The 18,801-nt window shown below is 39.8% G+C and overlaps 1 protein-coding gene across 3 annotated transcripts in view; it reads left to right on the forward strand.

Moving 5' to 3' along the window:
• Window positions 1-6,773: 6,773 nt before the first annotated feature.
• Window positions 6,774-18,801, forward strand: part of MYZAP (myocardial zonula adherens protein) — a 147,064-nt gene continuing 135,036 nt past the window's right edge. The window contains exons 1-2 of one of the 3 annotated variants that reach the window (XM_056572413.1): window positions 6,774-6,850; window positions 8,340-8,484. In XM_056572413.1, coding sequence (XP_056428388.1) covers window positions 8,425-8,484 — 60 coding nt within the window. In that variant the 5' untranslated portion in view covers window positions 6,774-6,850; window positions 8,340-8,424. Of the gene's footprint in view, window positions 6,851-7,573; window positions 8,485-18,801 lie in introns of those variants that run through there. The other 2 variants (XM_056572414.1, XM_056572412.1) reach the window with 2 other exon arrangements.

The raw sequence follows: 18,801 nt of genomic DNA on the forward strand, positions 1-18,801 counted from the left end.
ACTTATGAGGTACCTCCATACTCAGAAGAGATGGGGTTACAAATTTTGGGGGGTCTTTTCTGCTATTAACCATTGCAAAAATGTGAAATTTGTGGGGAAACACACATTTTAGTGAAAAAAATTTTTTTTTTACATATGCAAAAGTCGTGAAACACCTGTGGGGTATTAAGGCTCACTTTATTTCTTGTTACGTTCCTCAAGGGGTCTAGTTTCCAAAATGATATGCCATGTGTTTTTTTTGCTGTTCTGGCACCATAGGGGCTTCCTAAATGCAACATGCCCCCCAAAAACCATTTCAGAAAAACATACTCTCCAAAATCCCCTTGTCGCTCCTTCGCTTCTGAGCCCTCTACTGCTCTCGCTGAACACGTTACATAGACATATGAGGTATGTGCTTACTCGAGAAAAATTGGGCTACAAATATAAGTATAAATTTTCTCCTTTTACCCCTTGTAAAAATTCAAAAATTGGGTCTACAAGAACATGCGAGTGTAAAAAATGAAGATTGTGAATTTTCTCCTTCACTTTGCTGCTATTCCTGTGAAACACCTAAAGGGTTAAAATGCTGATTGAATGTCATTTTGAATACTTTGAGGGGTGCAGTTTTTATAATGGGGTCATTTGTGGGATATTTCTAATATGAAGACCCTTCAAATCCACTTCAAACCTGAACTGGTCCCTGAAAAATTGTGAGTTTGCAAATTTTGTGAAAAATTGGAAAATTGCTGCTGAACTTTGAAGCCCTCTGGTGTCTTTCAAAAGTAAAAACACATCAATTTTATGATGTCAACATAAAGTAGACATATTGGAAATGTAAATTAAAAAAAATTATTTGGAATATCCATTTTCCTTACAAGCAGAGAGCTTCAAAGTTAGAAAAATGCTAAATTTTCAAATTTTTCATCAAATTTTGGAATCTTTCACCAAGAAAGGATGCAAGTTACCACAAAATTTTACCACTATGTTACAGTAGAATATGTCACGAAAAAACAAACTCGGAATCAGAATGATAACTAAAAGCATTCCAGAGTTATGAATGTTTAAAAAGACAGTGGTCAGATGTTCAAAAAATGGCCGGGTCCTAAGGTGCAAAATGGCTGGGTCCTTAAAGGGTTAATACTATCTACAACCCGCATTATACATATGCCTGACAAAGAGCCCGGTCCGGGCTTGAAACGCTTGTTATTGTTGCGTTGCATTTTCTTGGAATAAATTTCATTTTACCAACATACATTTAAGAAGTCTGTGCCTGATCGATGTCCCAATTTTCCAGTGGTACTTTCGTTCTCTAACGTGCTTTGTTACTAGAAGTAAGTAAATTGCTTAAAGGGGTACTCCACTGGAAATCTGGTGCCAGAAACTTAATCAGATTTGTAAATTACTTCTATTTAATAATCTTCTTACTTCCAGTATTTATCAGCTTCTGTATGTTCCACAGGAAGTTCTTTTCCTTATGAATTTCCTTTCTGTCTGACCACAGTGCTCTCTGCTGACACCTCTGTCCATGTCAGGAACTGTCAGGAGCAGGAACAAATCACCATGGTAAACCTTTCCTGCTCTGGACAGTTCCTGACATGGACAGAGGTGTCAGCAGAGAGCACTGTGGTCAGACAGAAAGGAAATTCAAAAAGAGAAGGACTTCCTGTGGAACATATAGCAGCTGATAAGTACTGGCAGGATTAACATTTTTAAAGAAGTAATTTACAAATCTGTTTAAGTTTCTGGCACCAGTTGATTTAAAAGAATGTTTTCCATGGGCATACTCCTTTAAACTTTGCTTCTATAAGACCAGCCTCCCTTACTGCACAGGTTACTGTTCTAGCTTGGACTGCTATCCTTTTAGGGGCTGTTAGGCTAGCTTTGAAACCCGTGACGGTTTCAACGGTCTTTGTCACAGCTTTTGATGACCCACTGTGCATCCTATACTCAGGCACGCCATCACCTAGCTCTGCTTTCAGACCAGCTATTGGTTCCACCACTGCAATCTCAGGTCTAAATTCTCCTGAAGGCCAACAACAGGCCTTTTAGGCTCCTCATGCATTTCCACTGCATACTCTTTCCAACTAACAAACTTTGCTATTAAATCCCTTCTGCTGTCTCCTTCTACCAGTGTAGTGGCACAATTTGTCAAGGCAGTCACATTTATGTCAGGGTCAGACTTTTTCTGGGCCTGCACTTATGCTGTCACCTACAATGGCAGCGGAGATATGTCCAGTGGTCCACCAGTCCACTAAAACTTTGACCTTTACATTCTCAAACAGTGCAGAAGTATAAGGTGGGCCCAGTGCAGGGAAGGAGTTGAAACCAATATAAGTGGATCTATTCTGAATCAAAGTGTATAATTACAGGAAAAGTGTGAAAAGCACTTGGAGATTAAGCCTGACAGACATGAGCTGTGCTAATGTAAGACAACACAGAGGGTGTGGAGTGCTGCTGTATTGTTGTTCTGAAACATCACCACTGCAAGGTGTGCCAGTTGCTGAAGGTTTCAGGCACTATGGGCAGGAACAGTGAACCAGAATGGGAGAGGCTGGAGCAGGTTATGGAAGGCTCCCACTGAGACCTGAATAGTGTGGGAGGTAGTATGAACCATGGTGCAACTGGAGGGACATAGAATTGTGGAGCCCAGTAAACAACTGAACCACCAGGGTAACTGTGACATGTTTGTTAAAAGATTTTCTGTATGTAATTCTGCAGTACCAAATTTGTACCTTATCCTGTAGATTTTGTTAAGGATTTGTTGTGGATTTGAAATTTAAATGTAAAAAAACAAAACGAAAACAAACAGCATTTCTGCTACAAAATCTGTAACACGGCAGATTTATTGCAAATTTTGACTCCGCAATTATAAATGGGTTAAATTTGCAATAAATCCACAGTATGTCCACATCATAAGTTAGCATGCTGAGGATTTAAAATCCGGATTCTATGCAGATATTTAAAAATCTTATTCATATCACTGCTACAGGCAATTCATAGCATGCTGTCACGATGCCGGCTGGCAGGTAGTGGATCCTCTGTGCCAGAGAGGGATTGGCGTGGACCGTGCTAGTGGATCGGTTCTAAGCCACTACTGGTTTTCACCAGAGCCCGCCGCAAAGCGGGATGGTCTTGCTGCGGCGGTAGTGACCAGGTCGTATCCACTAGCAACGGCTCACCTCTCTGGCTGCTGAAGATAGGCGCGGTACAAGGGAGTAGGCAGAAGCAAGGTCGGACGTAGCAGAAGGTCGGGGCAGGCAGCAAGGATCGTAGTCAGGGGCAACGGCAGAAGGTCTGGAACACAGGCTAGGAACACACAAGGAACGCTTTCACTGGCACAATGGCAACAAGATCCGGCAAGGGAGTGCAGGGGAAGTGAGGTGATATAGGGAAGTGCACAGGTGAACACACTAATTGGAACCACTGCGCCAATCAGCGGCGCAGTGGCCCTTTAAATCGCAGAGACCCGGCGCGCGCGCGCCCTAGGGAGCGGGGCCGCGCGCGCCGGGACAGAACAGACGGAGAGCGAGTCAGGTAGGAGAGCCGGGGTGCGCATCGCGAGCGGGCGCTACCCGCATCGCGAATCGCATCCCGGCTGGCAGCGGAATCGCAGCGCCCCGGGTCAGAGGACGTGACCGGAGCGCTGCAGCGGGGGGAGTGAAGCGAGCGCTCCGGGGAGGAGCGGGGACCCGGAGCGCTCGGCGTAACACATGCCTCCCCTGTGTGCCAGTAGCCCAAATCTCAGAATGATTCACTAAATAGCAGACTAAACTAGCTGAGTAAGGTTATACAGTCTGCAATAAGCTATGTGTTTTAATAGTTTTCTATTTCTACACCAGGCATTTAGAGTTGGGGTGGTGCCAGTTGTGTGGGGCCTTAACACTTCCTCCTTGCAGTCCTTGGGCATATAGTATAAATGCTCTAAACATATCACATTGAGTATGCATTTCCATATATAGCCTGCAGAGTTCTTGAGTGTTCAGCAATGTCTACTAGAAATTGTTCTGTGATCACACAAGGTTACCCTGTGGCCTGTGTGTAGTGTGACATGTAGAGGTAAACCCTCCTATTCTGCAAGAACTGAAACTGAATGCAGAATCCTGAAGCACATCGATAACTATGGTAAAAATTAGCATTAGCAAATGAAGCATATGATACGATCATATAGTGCATTTCAAACAGTATTTTACCAATGGGTCAAAATATCAGATATGCTATACAATAATATTACAGGATTTATAATAAAAGGTGTATACTAAATAATAAACTTTTCAATCAGTGTACTGATTTAACATCCCCTGCCATCAGTCTGTTAGGGTAGCCCGGTGGAATTAATTATTATTATTTTTTAAATTAACTGGTGTCAGAAAGTTAAGCAGATTAGTAACCTACTTTTATTTAACAATTGTAATAATTCCAGTACTTATCAGCTACTGTACACTACAGAGGAAGTCGTGTAGTTCTTTCCAGTGTGACCACAGTGCTCTCTGCTGACACCTCTGTCCATGTCAGGAACTGTCCAGAGCAGGATAGGTTTGCTATGGGGATTTGCTCCAAATCTGGACAGTTCCTGACATGGACAGAGGTGTTAGCAGAGAGCACTGTGGTCAGACAGAAAAAAAACTACATGTCTTCCTCTGGAGCATACAGCAACTGATAAGTACTGGGAGGAGTAAGGTTTTTAAATAGAAGTCATTTTCAAATCTGTTTAACTTTTTGGCACTAGTTGATTTGAAAAACATTTGTTTTCCAACAGAGTACCCCTTTAAGTATCTATATAGCACCATGTTTATGCTTCATCATATTGAATTATTAACAGAAACGGGAACTAAGGGATACACAGCAAGGGAACATTTTATTTTTTTTCTATTGTCTGCGTCTGCTTTTAGCTGTCATGCTATATTTAATCATGTGTTTTGGGTACAATAGATTTTTGGTGGTACATGCCATCAGATAACAGGCAACTGCTGGGACAACCAGCAGTGGTATCATGGTGCAAGGTCTCTATGAAGTAAATTGCCAATACCGGTTCTAATCACTTTTTTTTTGTTAAAATGTGCAAAAAAAAAAAAAAAGTTAAACTCTGGTTAACATTAGGTTACTGCTTTAGCCACTTGCCACAGCTTTATTATCTTAGTTGTCATTTCTTTTAAGTTGTACTTGATCTCACATTGATCTTGGCATCACAATGAATAATTGAGTGAGTCACTATTATGTGAAGATCTTCATTGGAAATGCATATGGTGTACATTGCACCAGACCATAATTAATGCAAGACAGACTGAAACCCAATATAAAAATAGATATGTGTTTGAATAGTTACACCAAGTAAATGAATTTACAAACATACGCACGCTTCACCGAACCAAGACGAACGTGAACCTATCTCCAGCGGTAAGGAAACCTCAAATGATGAAGATTTAATCTCTATGCATAAATTTAGTAAAGCAAGCACATTAACTTATAGCTAAAGAAACATAATGAGGCGAATCAGATCTTTTATGAACTGCAGGCATAAGCGGTATTGTGGGGCAATCTTTGTCAACCAACTTCAAAGGGAAGCAGCAAATTGCTCAGTATAGCTTTAACCAGTATGGTTTTGTTACAGTAACCATTCAGCATAGTAACAAGGCTCTTTCTGCTGTTATTGAGCCCTAAAAAAAAACTCTATAGTGCACAGCTAATTCTCATTCTCTATTTCATGGGTGGGGCCCAGAGCTGGGCTTTTACCAGCAGTTCTCACATCCAGACTTCCTTTCCCTTACATCTCTGGTCAATCACAGAACAGCGCCTTTCTCTCTGTTAAGCGATGACAAATAATGAACAGCCCGGTACTGTGCTTGGGGGATGATTTACAGTACAGTACTATAGATGGAATAATGTTGGAAGATGTTATTGATACACTAGCTTTGCAAAATGCTATATGTCCAGAAAGGAAAGCAGCAAGAGGATCACACCAAAGAAGGTGTTACATCACAAATGTAGCCCTGGTCTAAGCAGTGATATGCTGATAATGATGAAGATAAGCTGAGGGGAGACAAAATACATTCATGAGGCAGCACTGTGTACATAGAAGAATACAAGTATTTTCACAATGGACAGCCCAGAACCTTTAGGGTACTTGGGCGTGCAATGTTTTAAGCCACACAGTGTGAAAATCACTATTTTCTTGAGCACTGGCATTGCACTTTTTTTTTTTTTTAAATCCCCTTGACACGTTTCTACCTCTGAGCTGTTATAGCTTAGAAGAAAAAATTGCCTTTTAGCATTCTACCACCACCCCTCTCTGACAGGATAAAGCAGTTGTTGAGCATCATAAAAACTACCAGGACATACTTTTGAACGTCATCGCCCTCTAGTAAGAATTTAATACATTTCATCTATCACTTGTATGAGGATAATGGACCTGCTGCCATTGTTAATGGAATATTAAGTCTGCAGGCATGATTATTGGGGCACTCTGTGACTACTGCTTTTTTGGGAACACTGCTACATTGAAAAGGAAGATTGTCCTGCACAGAAAAGACAGATCGGTGGTCAGGCGCGTGGTTGACTGCAGCATCTAAATGGCAGTTAGAGCTGTCATTGGTGGTTAGATCTCTGGTCTGTGATGTGATCGTAAGAGAGGAAGAAGATCTATTACCTAACCTCTGTGGATGCTATCTATCTGCTATGTATTCTGGGAGGTATACTGAACATGTAAATTGATGCCAGTTACATTAAAGAGACACATTTGTCCTTGTATGGAGAGATATAGTGTGTGTACCAGTTCCATAGTCCTTGAGACTGACCTCCAACCCCCCTGGGCCACCATCTGATAGTCCAGCAAGCCCATTGCATATGTAGAGCAAAAGATATAAACTCCATTTAGGTGGGTACCGGCTGTAGCAGCCTATACACTTTTTTATATGGAAATTTTGAATGAAATCATAGAAAACCATATACTACGGTAGCTTCTCCTCTATCCTATAATGCCTTCATATGATGTCGCACAGAAGACATGACTACTTTAGGTTTTGGGACATCAATCTAGCATGGGAACAAAAACAAAGGTTTACAATGTAGCAAAATAAGTTCCTGTAAATAATAATGTGGTTTTTCATCTCATTCTCCATAGCGTGTTATTATAGCAATGGCAGTGATCACATGTGAAATGATTTAATGAAGGGCATAACCAGACCACAGTTCTACCACTATAGAACAAAGCTAACAAAATAGTCCATTCATGTAGCAGATTATTTCTAATATGAATAAAAGATATGTATTTTTAGATGTGTCCACACCACACCCTCTCAATGAGCCACATGTCAGTGCACACTGTACTCTATCACTTGTTGTCACTGTCAGAGAGTTGTGTAATGACTTACAGTGCACTCTCTGTTCTCATCTCAAGAACGTCTTATATTATGGGATGCTTTTAACCATTACAACACATTGCATTGACTTCTGGCACACAAAGGGTTGAGGTTGCCTGTGTCAGCTGTGACAATTACTCCACCTCCCTGTGTGTGAGAGGAAGGTCTGGTAACAGGAGCTGCCTGTACTATCAGCTGGCACTGTGTGGTGTGAGCTTTAGTGCTGCCTGCATGCTCAGCATCCCTCGTCAACTTCTGTAAGGGTGTGCCAGTAGTGTAGAAGGAAACTTGATATAATGTCTCAGCCTCTGAATTTATTCGATGAACATTCTAAGAATAATAGTCAAAACAGCAAAACAGGAAAATATTAATATTTTGTTCACACACATGCAAAAAAAATCACCCCCCCCCCTCCTCAAAAAATATCTCCAAGGAATACCTTTTATTTTGGCTGCTTGCAATATTCTTAAAATAATCACTCTATATGTAGTCAGCTTTTGTTATTCTGATTCTTTTATTACCACTAGAAGTAGCTAAAAAGCCATAATTATTCAAAACCTGGGTGAAACTCTCAGACAGTATTTGGCATTGAACATGTTAATAATTATGAACGATTGACACGACAAGGCCCCACCCTGGGAGGGAGTTGTCTCCGACGGCTACATGCGTATGTCCAGGTAAGCAGCTAAAAGATCTAATATGAATGCTACCTGACAAGTCGAGTAGGAAACAACACGTGAGATGATCTGGAGAGAAAACAATGCAAGAGTGTCTCTTGGCAACTTGTCAGTGGTCAGTGAGGGTGTTCAAAGATCAGGGCACTAAAGCAGACTGAGAAGTTGTCTACTATGCTGGGTAAAGGGCAGACACTTGTGTGCTGAGGATTAGTGCTTGAGCACATCTAAAGCAGCAGGAAAGGGGTGGAGAGGAATTAACAGGACTTCCACTGATCACTGCGAAAATCCTTTCTCAGACAGTCTCTGAAACTCTTGGACATGTTTACAGATGTGAATTGTGGTTGAACAAGCAGCGGTGACAAAATCAGAATCAGACATTTGGGTTACTTTTGGACTATCTGGATCTAAACAAGATGATGCGATATAAAACAGCTTCCACTGTCACAACAACCTCAGAGACTACCCAGAAATCAGTGAGTATACATGGATTACTTTTATTGTGATACATATTTGTTATGTTCCTGAATCTTATGCCATTTATCTCTTTGTTCAACGCCATAAAAAGGATCCTATAGTTCTGTTTAAAAGACATGTCCGTATATTGTAAAACATTTTTCAGCAGTTAATCCAATACAATGAATACGTACAAAAAGTTAATATATCTATTTAGATTTGCTTATTTAGCAACAATATCTTCAACAGCAATGTACAGATATCATAGTTATATTGTCCCTGTCCCCAACGGTGTTCCCAATCTGATTCCCTATCTTAGACACAAACACCAAGGCCAAGTGTTGGAGGAAACGGTAAAACCCACAGGAAGCCTACAAAAACACAAGGAAAGCATAGAAGCCTCATACAGATGTTAACCTTCAAATATGTTCATTGGATTAGAATCCAGTGTCCCAGCACTTCAAGGCAAATGTATTAACCACTGAGCACCCATGCTGCCCCATAGAGTTGTATAAATAAATGTACAACCCAGTCATGGACAGATTAAATGTAGACATACGGCACAGTCCCCATATTCCTGGTCCATAAAATCTGCTCTTAAAAAATCTTGCTGTTGCAGAAGATATATATTACAAATTATAAGCAAGTTATGGGGTTCACTTAGCTTTATTTCTACCAGAGGGAACCGCTCTGTGAGCCAAAGCAGAGAGCTTCTGCAAAGAGTGGCTCCAACTTTGGGGAATCCAATGCCACTATGTATTAAATGGTTACCAATTCATGTCAATGAATGCCATGTAATACTACATCTCCCCTGCAGAAGCTGCACTGAGCTTACCCTGGTGAATACAGCTATTACTGGGTGTTGGAAAGGCTGAAGTCATTGCGGTCAGTGTCATTATCCAGAGAACCTGCGATATGGATAATGCTATAAATATTATTTTAAAAAATCATTACAATAACAATTCATTGCTTAAAGCTTCATTTAAAGATCCTGAGTCCTAAATGTATAACAGAGCCCATATGCTGGGTATACAGTTGGTGTCTTCTAGCATAGGGTGTTTGGGCCCCCTCAGACACCACAGCGGCTGCTACCTCTGCAGCCCCTTTAACTATGCTCTTTGCATAAATTACTTTTAGGGTATGGTCACACATTCCGTATTTGCTGCTGTATATTTGATGCTGCGTATTTTCCTACCCATTTAAGTCAATGGGTAGCAAAATCAGCTGCAGCAAATACACAGCAGCAAGAAAGCAGCAATATACACAGCAGCAAATACTCAGCAAAATATGGCATATGTGACCCATCCCTTAGGGTAGGGTCACACATGCCAAATTTTGCTGCTCAATTGCTGCTGCACATTTTTCTCAATAAAGGTAGCCTTACAATAAAGCATAAAAGAGGGCGTCTATAAGGATTATTATTTATTACACAAAATGCAGTAAGATTTATTCATGCAATTACACCAGTTTTTTTTAAGTCATATAGGACTTTCTGCTGTTGCATACAATTGATAATTTAGATTATGTAGAGGACAACATGCACAAACTATTCATGATAACTATGACAGACATGCTTCTGCTATTCAACTGAAAGAACTGCATCGCTCTTCAGGATTATGCCCCAATGTTAAGTGCTTCTAAGTTCAGCTTTCTTGAAATAGCTCCAAGAGATCTTGATAAAGCCTGTCTGTGACATCTTTTTCTCTCCACTTCTAAAGTGTCCTAGCACTTGACAAATACCTGTCAAACATACATTTACTAATTTGGAATGCAGCATTGCTGCATTTCTCTGTGTACAATCACACTAATGACTCAAATATTTCCTCCTATTGCTTTATTATTCAAACGTTATTATGTTATGTGTGTTACAAATAATATTGTTTATGCAAATGTATAAAATAAATCTATATATATTTATATAGTGACAACTTAGGGGTTACTCATAGTGATTCGAATTCGCAATATTTCGCAAATATATAGTCAAATATTCGTCCTATGTTCACGAATTTCACATTAGCTATGTTCGTCCTCTTTTTTTTTTTCCCATGCGAAAATTTGTTACGAAATTCACATTATATTATTATATCTTTCACCTAAAAGATCTGACTGGAAGTGCCGATATTCGCACAAAAAAATATTCGTAGTTACGAATATATATCCCTATATTCTAAATATTTGCCGTAAAAATTAGCATTTCGAATATTCACGCTCATCACTAGTTATTCGCTCACAGGGATTGCCATCTCCATGGACTCCAGGGACACTAGAAATTTCAGTCCAACATCACAAGGTTTGAGATTTGTTTTAAACTGGCCCCTTTTAATATTCAGTCACAAAAACAAATTTAGCCAAAATAAAACCTGCTTGACTGAGCTGTAACAGGACAGTGTCCCTAACTAATACTTTGGCCTAGCGCTCAGCGCCATAACCACCATAGGTCTTACCAGATGTGCCTCTCTTCCTGGCTCCTAGAGATTTGGCACTGCCTCTCTCCAGGCTGTCTCTCCATTACCTGGGAAGCTCTGAACTCTCTAATAGAGCATCCACATGAACAAGGTTGCCATCAGGGCAGTACTACTGTCAGGGGCCCAGGCCACAATAAACATAAAAAGGAGCCCTACTGCTGGCTCTGTCGATCTTCTCCTGCATCGTCTGTGGGTCCAAGTGACTCGGCTGTATGGGGTCCCGAAATTTCTAATTGCAGTCCTATCCACGGGTGGTTACCTACTGAGCATAATCAGCTTCAAGCTGGAATGGAGTAGGCGGACTGAGAGCCATCTCTGTCCACTGTTCCACATTCTTCCCTCCAGGGGCATAGCACAGCCTCCACAGACGGCACAATGCTACAGCTATCCATACTGCAGCTATAGTACTAGTTACCAAGCCACACAAATCCATCCAACTCATAATAGCTACTACAATGCCCTAATATTACAAGTCACATTATTCCAGACTACAAGACATGGTGGCCCATATTTCTATTTGTACATATTTTTAGGTCAGGGGTACCCAACTAATATACCAGGTGTCCTGGACCCTGCTGCTTGAACTTCTTTGCTTCAGTGCATAGTATTACACAGGAAGACCTGTGCACAATGGAAGTGCAGATGAAGTAGATCAGGAATGATTTATGGAGCCTTCTACATGGCTTATGTATTGGACAGACAGGGCTACACCAACAATCTCTGGATTATTTGTGTGGCACTTAACATTATTATTGTTGTGAGATGTATGGTCAACCAACCTGCATAAAAGACATGATCAGCCAATGAATGAGTGTTTGATCATTTGTGGGTTGATTGCTGGGCCTATTTCTCAGGACAATGTTGGCCTCTTGAGATGATAATCGCCCCATGTAATAGGGCCTTTACAGTAGGTACTGTTGCAGAAGCTGCCCTGCTATGTGACCAACTACTACAACCGAATAAGTCAGTTTTTATTGCTCTCAAAGCATGGTGGTAATGCATCACTGAATCAGGCAATAATTGTCTGTGCTCATCTCGGTCTCTGCCATGTGCTGGAATGGATACCACTTCCTGCATGTACATGTTTGTCAGAGAAAGGGTCTTGTTCCTACTTTCCAATGTACTTTCCTGTGCGATCATCGCTAGATGACAAGATTGATCCATAAAAAAGGACTTTAAATAGCTACCAACTCGGTATGTCAGTGTATCTCACATTACTAATTTATTGTGCCTCCCATCAGTGCCACTATTGTGAGTTATATTGAGGTTACTAATGTGTGTGAGGTATGTGTGTTTTTTATAATAATAAAGATATACCAATTTTCTCACTAACAAACAATAATTAATCTGGGTGTAGATAGTTAGACAAAGTTTATGAAACTAAACAAGAAGACATCTAGACTACTATTATTCCCAGTTAAGTGGACCATTACTAAAAGTAGGTAGGTAAAATTAAACCTAAGCTGTGATTGGTTGCAATGGGCAAATCATGCCAGTTTTTGTCTCACACAGATTGATAAATCTGGGCCATAATTTTAATAACTAATAATTAGGGCTGCAACAATTAATCGATGTTATGGATAAAATTCGAGAACGGGATTCGTTGACGACGAATACCGTTATCGGATAATCGGCCGATCCATTGCAAAGGGATGCTGGGTGCCGGCAGTCATGAGGCTGCAGCAGGCAGTGAGGACGTTCTGGTGCTGTGTCTGCAGATACTAATAAGCACTGGAAGGATTAAGATTTTTTAATAGAAGTAATTTACAAATCTGTTTAACTTTCTGGCACCAGTTGATTTAAAAAAAATAAAAAAGTTTTCCACCGGAGTACCCCTTTAATTTTGGTTACCTTGTCTCAAAAAAGTTGAATAAAAATGGTTAAAAGGTAGCATGTATCGCAAATATGGTAGAAATAAAAAGTACAACTTGTCAAGCAAAAAAATAAGCAATCACACAACTCTGTCAGCCAAAAATTTTTAATGTTATGACTGCAGCAATATGTAACACATAAAAAGGAACACAGTGAACACCATTGGAAAAATATTTAAAACAATAACAGAACTATTATTTTCTTTATCTTGCCTCCACAAACAATCTATAAAAAAAAGTCATATGTACTCATTTTGCAAAAAAAACAAAGACCAAACACACAGCTCTGTCAACTGAATATGGGGCTTGATAAACACCCTAGTAAAAAGAAAGCCCCCAAATCTACGTGTCACTCCTTTATTTCTGAGGCCTGTGTGCAAGGCATGCAGTGCATTAGGCCACACATGGGATATTTCTAAAAACCACAAACTCAGAGTAATAAATATTCAGTAGAATTTTTCTGTTAATACCTGCTGTGTTGTAGAATTTTTTTTTTATTAAATAAAAAATTTGCTAGAAAAATTACATTCTTAAATTTCCCCTCCACTTTTACTTAAATCAGAGAATATTACATTTAGAAAAATGCTAATTTCTCCAAATTTTTTTCAAAATGTTGAAGTTTTTCACAAATTATAACTGAAGGTATTGACCAAAATGTATCAGTACCAAAAGTACAACGTGTTACGAAAATCAATCTCAGGATCACTTGGACACATGAGAGCATCCCAAAGTTATTAGCACTTAAAGTGAGAAAGGTCATATTTAAAAAAACAAAGAGCCTTGGTCCTTAAGGCCAAAATAGGCGGCTTAATTAAATGCAAACTCTGGTACATATGTTCTTATCCCCTATCCACAGGATAGGAGATAAGTGTCTGATCACTGGAGGGTCCAACCACTGGGACTCCCAGCAAACTCCTGAGGATAGGGAAAAAGAATGTACGTACCGGAGTTTCGCGTTAAGGGGATAAAGGAGACTAAACTTTTGTTATATCCATCTTAACCAGTGGTAAAAGAAAAATAATTCTAAAAAATTCAATTAGAAAAAGTTATGTAATCTTGTGCATTATTCCTATCTGTTACCCATTGACCTCACTTAGGATACATATAAAAACAAGAATTAAAAGGCTATTATGACTTAACTCCTTAAGGATGAAGGGGTACCTGTACGCCCTCCGCCCACTCCCCTTCTATGGCGCAGGCTCAGGACCTGAGCTTGCGTCATAGCGGGGTGGTCCCGTGTCTAATGCCACACACCACAGATCACAGTGATGCTCGACATTAACTCCTTAGTCGCTGTGATCAAAGTTGATTGCGGCATCTAAAATAAGAAAAAACAGTCCCGGCAGCTCAGCGGAGCTGATCAGGACCACTGTGTTAAAACCGCAGTGTCCCAATAAGCTGAGAGGATGGCAGGAGGGCCCTTAACCTACCTCCTCACTGTCCAATCGGTGGCTCGATGCTCCAGGAAGCCTCAGCAGCCTGGAGCAATCAATCACCAATAACACTGATCAATGCTATACTATGGCCCAGAATTAAACAGTGTATGCAATCCAAGGACTAAAAAATTGTGTAAAAAGTTAATAAATGTGAATTAACCCCTTCCCTGATAAAAGTTTGAATCACTCCCCTTTTCCATCAACCCCTTAAGGATATAGCGTTTAAAAAAAAAATCATAACCCTTTCAATTCTCCACCTAAAAATCCACATTATGGCTTATTTTTTGCGCCACCAATTCTACTTTGCAGTGACATTAGTCATTTTACCCAAAAATCCATGGCAAAATGGAGAAAAAAATCATTAAGCGACAAAATTGAAGAAAAAATGCCATTTGATACATTTTGGGGGCTTCCGTCTCTACGCAGTGCAGTTTTTGGTAAAAATGACACCTTATCTTTATTCTGTAGGTCCATACGGTTAAAATGATACCCTACTTATATAGGTTTGATTTTGTCACACTTCTGAAAAAAATCATAACTACATGCAGGAATTTTGGATTTTTTTTTACTTTTGCGCCATTGACCGTGCGGTTTAATTAATTATATATTTTTATAGTTCGGACATTTCTATGATTGCAGCATCTGAAGGGTTAATACCGGGCATCACCGCGATCGGTGATGTCCAATATTAGCCTCAGGTCCCCGCCATTGATGGATGCCGGGACCGACACGATATGCATATGTCCTGTAGCGGGAAGGGGTTACATTTTTTTTGTATATGTAAACAAAAATAAACATAATTATATGCGTAATTGCCGCGTGCATAAATGTCCAAACTATAAAATTATAATAAGCGTTACTTTCATTAGAAACAACTTTTCTTCCATTTAATACTTCCTTATAAACATTTTCCTAATATACTTCATTAAAAAATGTGATTGCTAAAGATGAGAAAAACAGGTTTAAAAAAGGGTCTCTTCTGCAAACCAACCCAAAAAATTCAGCCTTTTTGGTCCTTTACAAGGTACTAAACTATTATTTATATCTTTGGTCATTTTATGAACTTATTTCTTGTGTATGTGCACTATATAGGTTCCACATGGCTGCTTTAGGGATATCAAAAGCATGCACTTCAGGTACAAAGCTGTGAAAATCTTAGTTTTTTGGCAGGTTATTCTTCTGTCCTTGCACCATAGTTTCACATGGCTGCATTAGTTATATAGGGCATGCATGACTGCATTACAGTTATATAGAGCATGCATTCAGCCACTATGCTTTGCAAAAGTAAATCATTTGGGCATCATTTTAATTGTATGGACCTACAGATATCAGATAAGGTGTCATTTTTACCGAAAACTTTACTGTGTAGAAACGGAAGTCGCAAACAGTTACAAAATGGTGTTTTTTTGTTTTTTTTTGTCCAACAATTAATTTTTTTTTGTTTTGCTGTACATTTTGTGGTGAAATGATTGATGTCATTACAACATAAACTTGGTAGCGCAAAAAACAAGCCCTCATATAGGTCTGTAGGTGGAAAACTTAAAGCGTTATGATTTTTAGAAGGTGAGGAGGAAATAACAAAAGTGCAAAAATAAAAAAAGGGGTTAAAATGATTTATTCTCTATCTACAGGATAAGTGTCAAATCATAGCTGGGAGTCTGACTGCTGAGACGCCCCACTTTTTGGGGACCCAAGTCTTTGTTATGAATGGATTGGGAGTCATGCATGTGTGCTGCCACTCCATTCTTTTTGTTTGAGAGTGAAGCACTGTACTCAACACTCTTTGACAATTCTATAGACCATGAATGGAGTGGTGGCACAGACGACTCACTACTCCATTCCCCTTTCTGTACATCATGATCTGATATCTCTTCCCTATCGATAGTGGATAAGTACTTATAACTTGAAATACCCCTTTAATTTAATATTTTTATTAATACCTTTTATTAAAGATAAACAAACTTTGACATGTTGAGACATCTTAAAGTTGTTTATCACATGGTGCAAGGGCTAGGGAAGCGGGCAGCAATTGCATTTTGCTCCCTGGTTGGCCACCAGCTGACTTTTCTCTGCATAGACTTCTTTGCAGAGAAAAGGTGGGATTGGCTGGGCAAGGGAGTGGAGCGCAATGTTGCCAGCTTCCCTGGCTAATAACTCACGATCACAGCTGTTCTGAGGGGTGATACCCCGTGTGATCAACAACTTTTGACATGTCTGAGCAACATGTCATAAGTTGTTTTTTCATTACAAAATGCTTTAGGCATGGTGGATATATCTTTTCTGTATAATTCAGCAGCACTTGTGAGTACATGCCACATTGTGATGTATTCTATAGCGGGCCATATGTTGTTTAATAATTTTCAGCTTTTTCCATACTCTCTATAAAGTATGGCCTTAGTTACACAGGAACAGAAAACACAGAGGAGAGGAAGAGGGGATGGTTCGGAGGATGTTGATAATGTAGTCTCTGTCTGAGCCTATGTATAAGACATGCTGTGAAAGGCTAGAGGGAAGGCAGCAGCACTCAGCACAGCTCTGCAGCTCCACGAAACATCTGTTTACTCAGCACAGTTGTAGAAAATATGTGCAGATATTATGGAGATTTTCTGCTGTTCTGAACCTTATACATATCTACAGTTGCCTAAGGAGTAATTACAATAGTATGTGTAACAATAGGTATTCTTTGAGTTCCACAGAAACATATACTATGGGAGGAATTTAGATGTCGGTACCCCAGTAAACCCCACCATTTAAACTATCTTTCTAGAGTTGTAGCCATGAGAATGGGTCTAAACTGGGCGGTTCCCGAGACACATCTCATCAGAGAGCACTTAGACAGAAAAGAACAACCTTAACTTCAGAAGCTCATAAGTACTGAAAGGATTAAGATTTTTTAATAGAAGTGATTTACAAATCTGTTTAACTTTCTGGAGCCAGTTGATATATATAAAAAAGATTTTTCCTGGATAACTCCTTTAAGGACCACAATTTTTTTTTTCGTTTTTGCACTTTTGCATTTTACACCTCACCTTCTAAAAATCATAATGCTTTCAATTTTGCACCTGCAGACCCATATGAGGGCTTGTTGTTTGCCCCACCAATTTTACTTTGTAATGACATCAATCATTTCACCCAAAAATTTATGGCGAAACCAGAAAAAACATTTTGTGGGGCAAAATTGAAAAAAAAACGCTATTTTGTAATTTTAGGGGGCTTCCGATTCTACACAGTGGACTTTTCAGTAAAAATGAAACCATTTATTTATTCTGCCGGTCCATAAGGTTATAATGATACCCAATTTATATAGGTTTTTTATTTTACTACTTGACAACTACATGCACCAAAATTAGTATGTTAAAAATTGTCATCTTCTGACCCCTATAACTTTTTTATTTTTCCGTATACCGGGCTATATGGGGGCTCATTTTCTGCGCCGTGATCAGTAGTTTTTATCGGTACCATGTTTTAATGGGATGTTTTGATTGCTTTTTTTACATTTATTTAGGGTATACAAAGTGAACAAAAATACGCAATTTTGGACTTTGGAATGTTTTTTGAACGTGCGATTTAATTAACATTATATTTTTATAGTTCGGACATTTTCGCACGTGGCAATAACACATATGTTTATTTTTATTAAAAAAATTTTTTAAATGGGGAAAAGGGGGGTGATTCAAACTTTTATTCAGGAAAGGGTTAAATCACATTTATTCACTTTTTTTTAGCCCCCATAGGGGACTATTACATGCAATCCTTTGATTGCATACGCTGAACAATGCTATGCCATAGCATAACATTGATCAGTGTTACCTGTGCTCGACTGCTCGCAATCAAACGCAGATCGGACAGCGAGGAGCGAGGTAAGGCGGCTCCCGCTGTCCTCTCAGCTGTTCAGGATGCCACGATTTCACCACGGCGGTCCCGAACAGCTCAGCTGAGCTAACTGACAGAGATTTTGCCCGGTTTTGATGCTGCAATCAACTTTGATCGTGGTGTCTGAAGGGTTAATACCAGACATCAGCCCGATCGTCGATGCCCGGTATTCGAGCTCCTGAGCCCTGAGCTTCACATAACGGGAGCCGGCTACAGACGTAAATATACGTCCGTGGTCGTTAAGGGGTTAAAGGTGTACTCCGCCCCTAGACATCTTATCCCCGATGTTCCGTCCCCTGTTCCATCCCCTGTATCGCCCATCATTAGGCAAAGAGCGAGTTTTTTCATTAATCAACTGGTGCCAGAAAGTTAAAAAGATTTGTAAATTACTTCTATTGAAAAATTGTAATCCTTCCAGTAGTTATCAGCTGCTGCATACTACAGAGGAAGTTGAGTTGTTCTTTTCTGTCTGACCACAATGCTCTCTGATGGCACCTTTGTCCATGTCAGGAACTGTCTGGAGCCGGAGAGGTTTGCTATGGGGATTTGATCCTACCCTGGACAATTCCTGACCAGACAGAGGTGTCAGCAGAGAACACTGTGGTCAGACAGAAAAGAACAACTCAACTTCCTCTGTGGTATACAGCAGCCCATAAGTAATGGAAGGATTACGTTTTTTTTTTTTTTTTTTA

Source organism: Hyla sarda, chromosome 4 (assembly GCF_029499605.1).
Source record: "Hyla sarda isolate aHylSar1 chromosome 4, aHylSar1.hap1, whole genome shotgun sequence".
In the NCBI taxonomy this organism is placed as follows: domain Eukaryota; kingdom Metazoa; phylum Chordata; class Amphibia; order Anura; family Hylidae; genus Hyla; species Hyla sarda.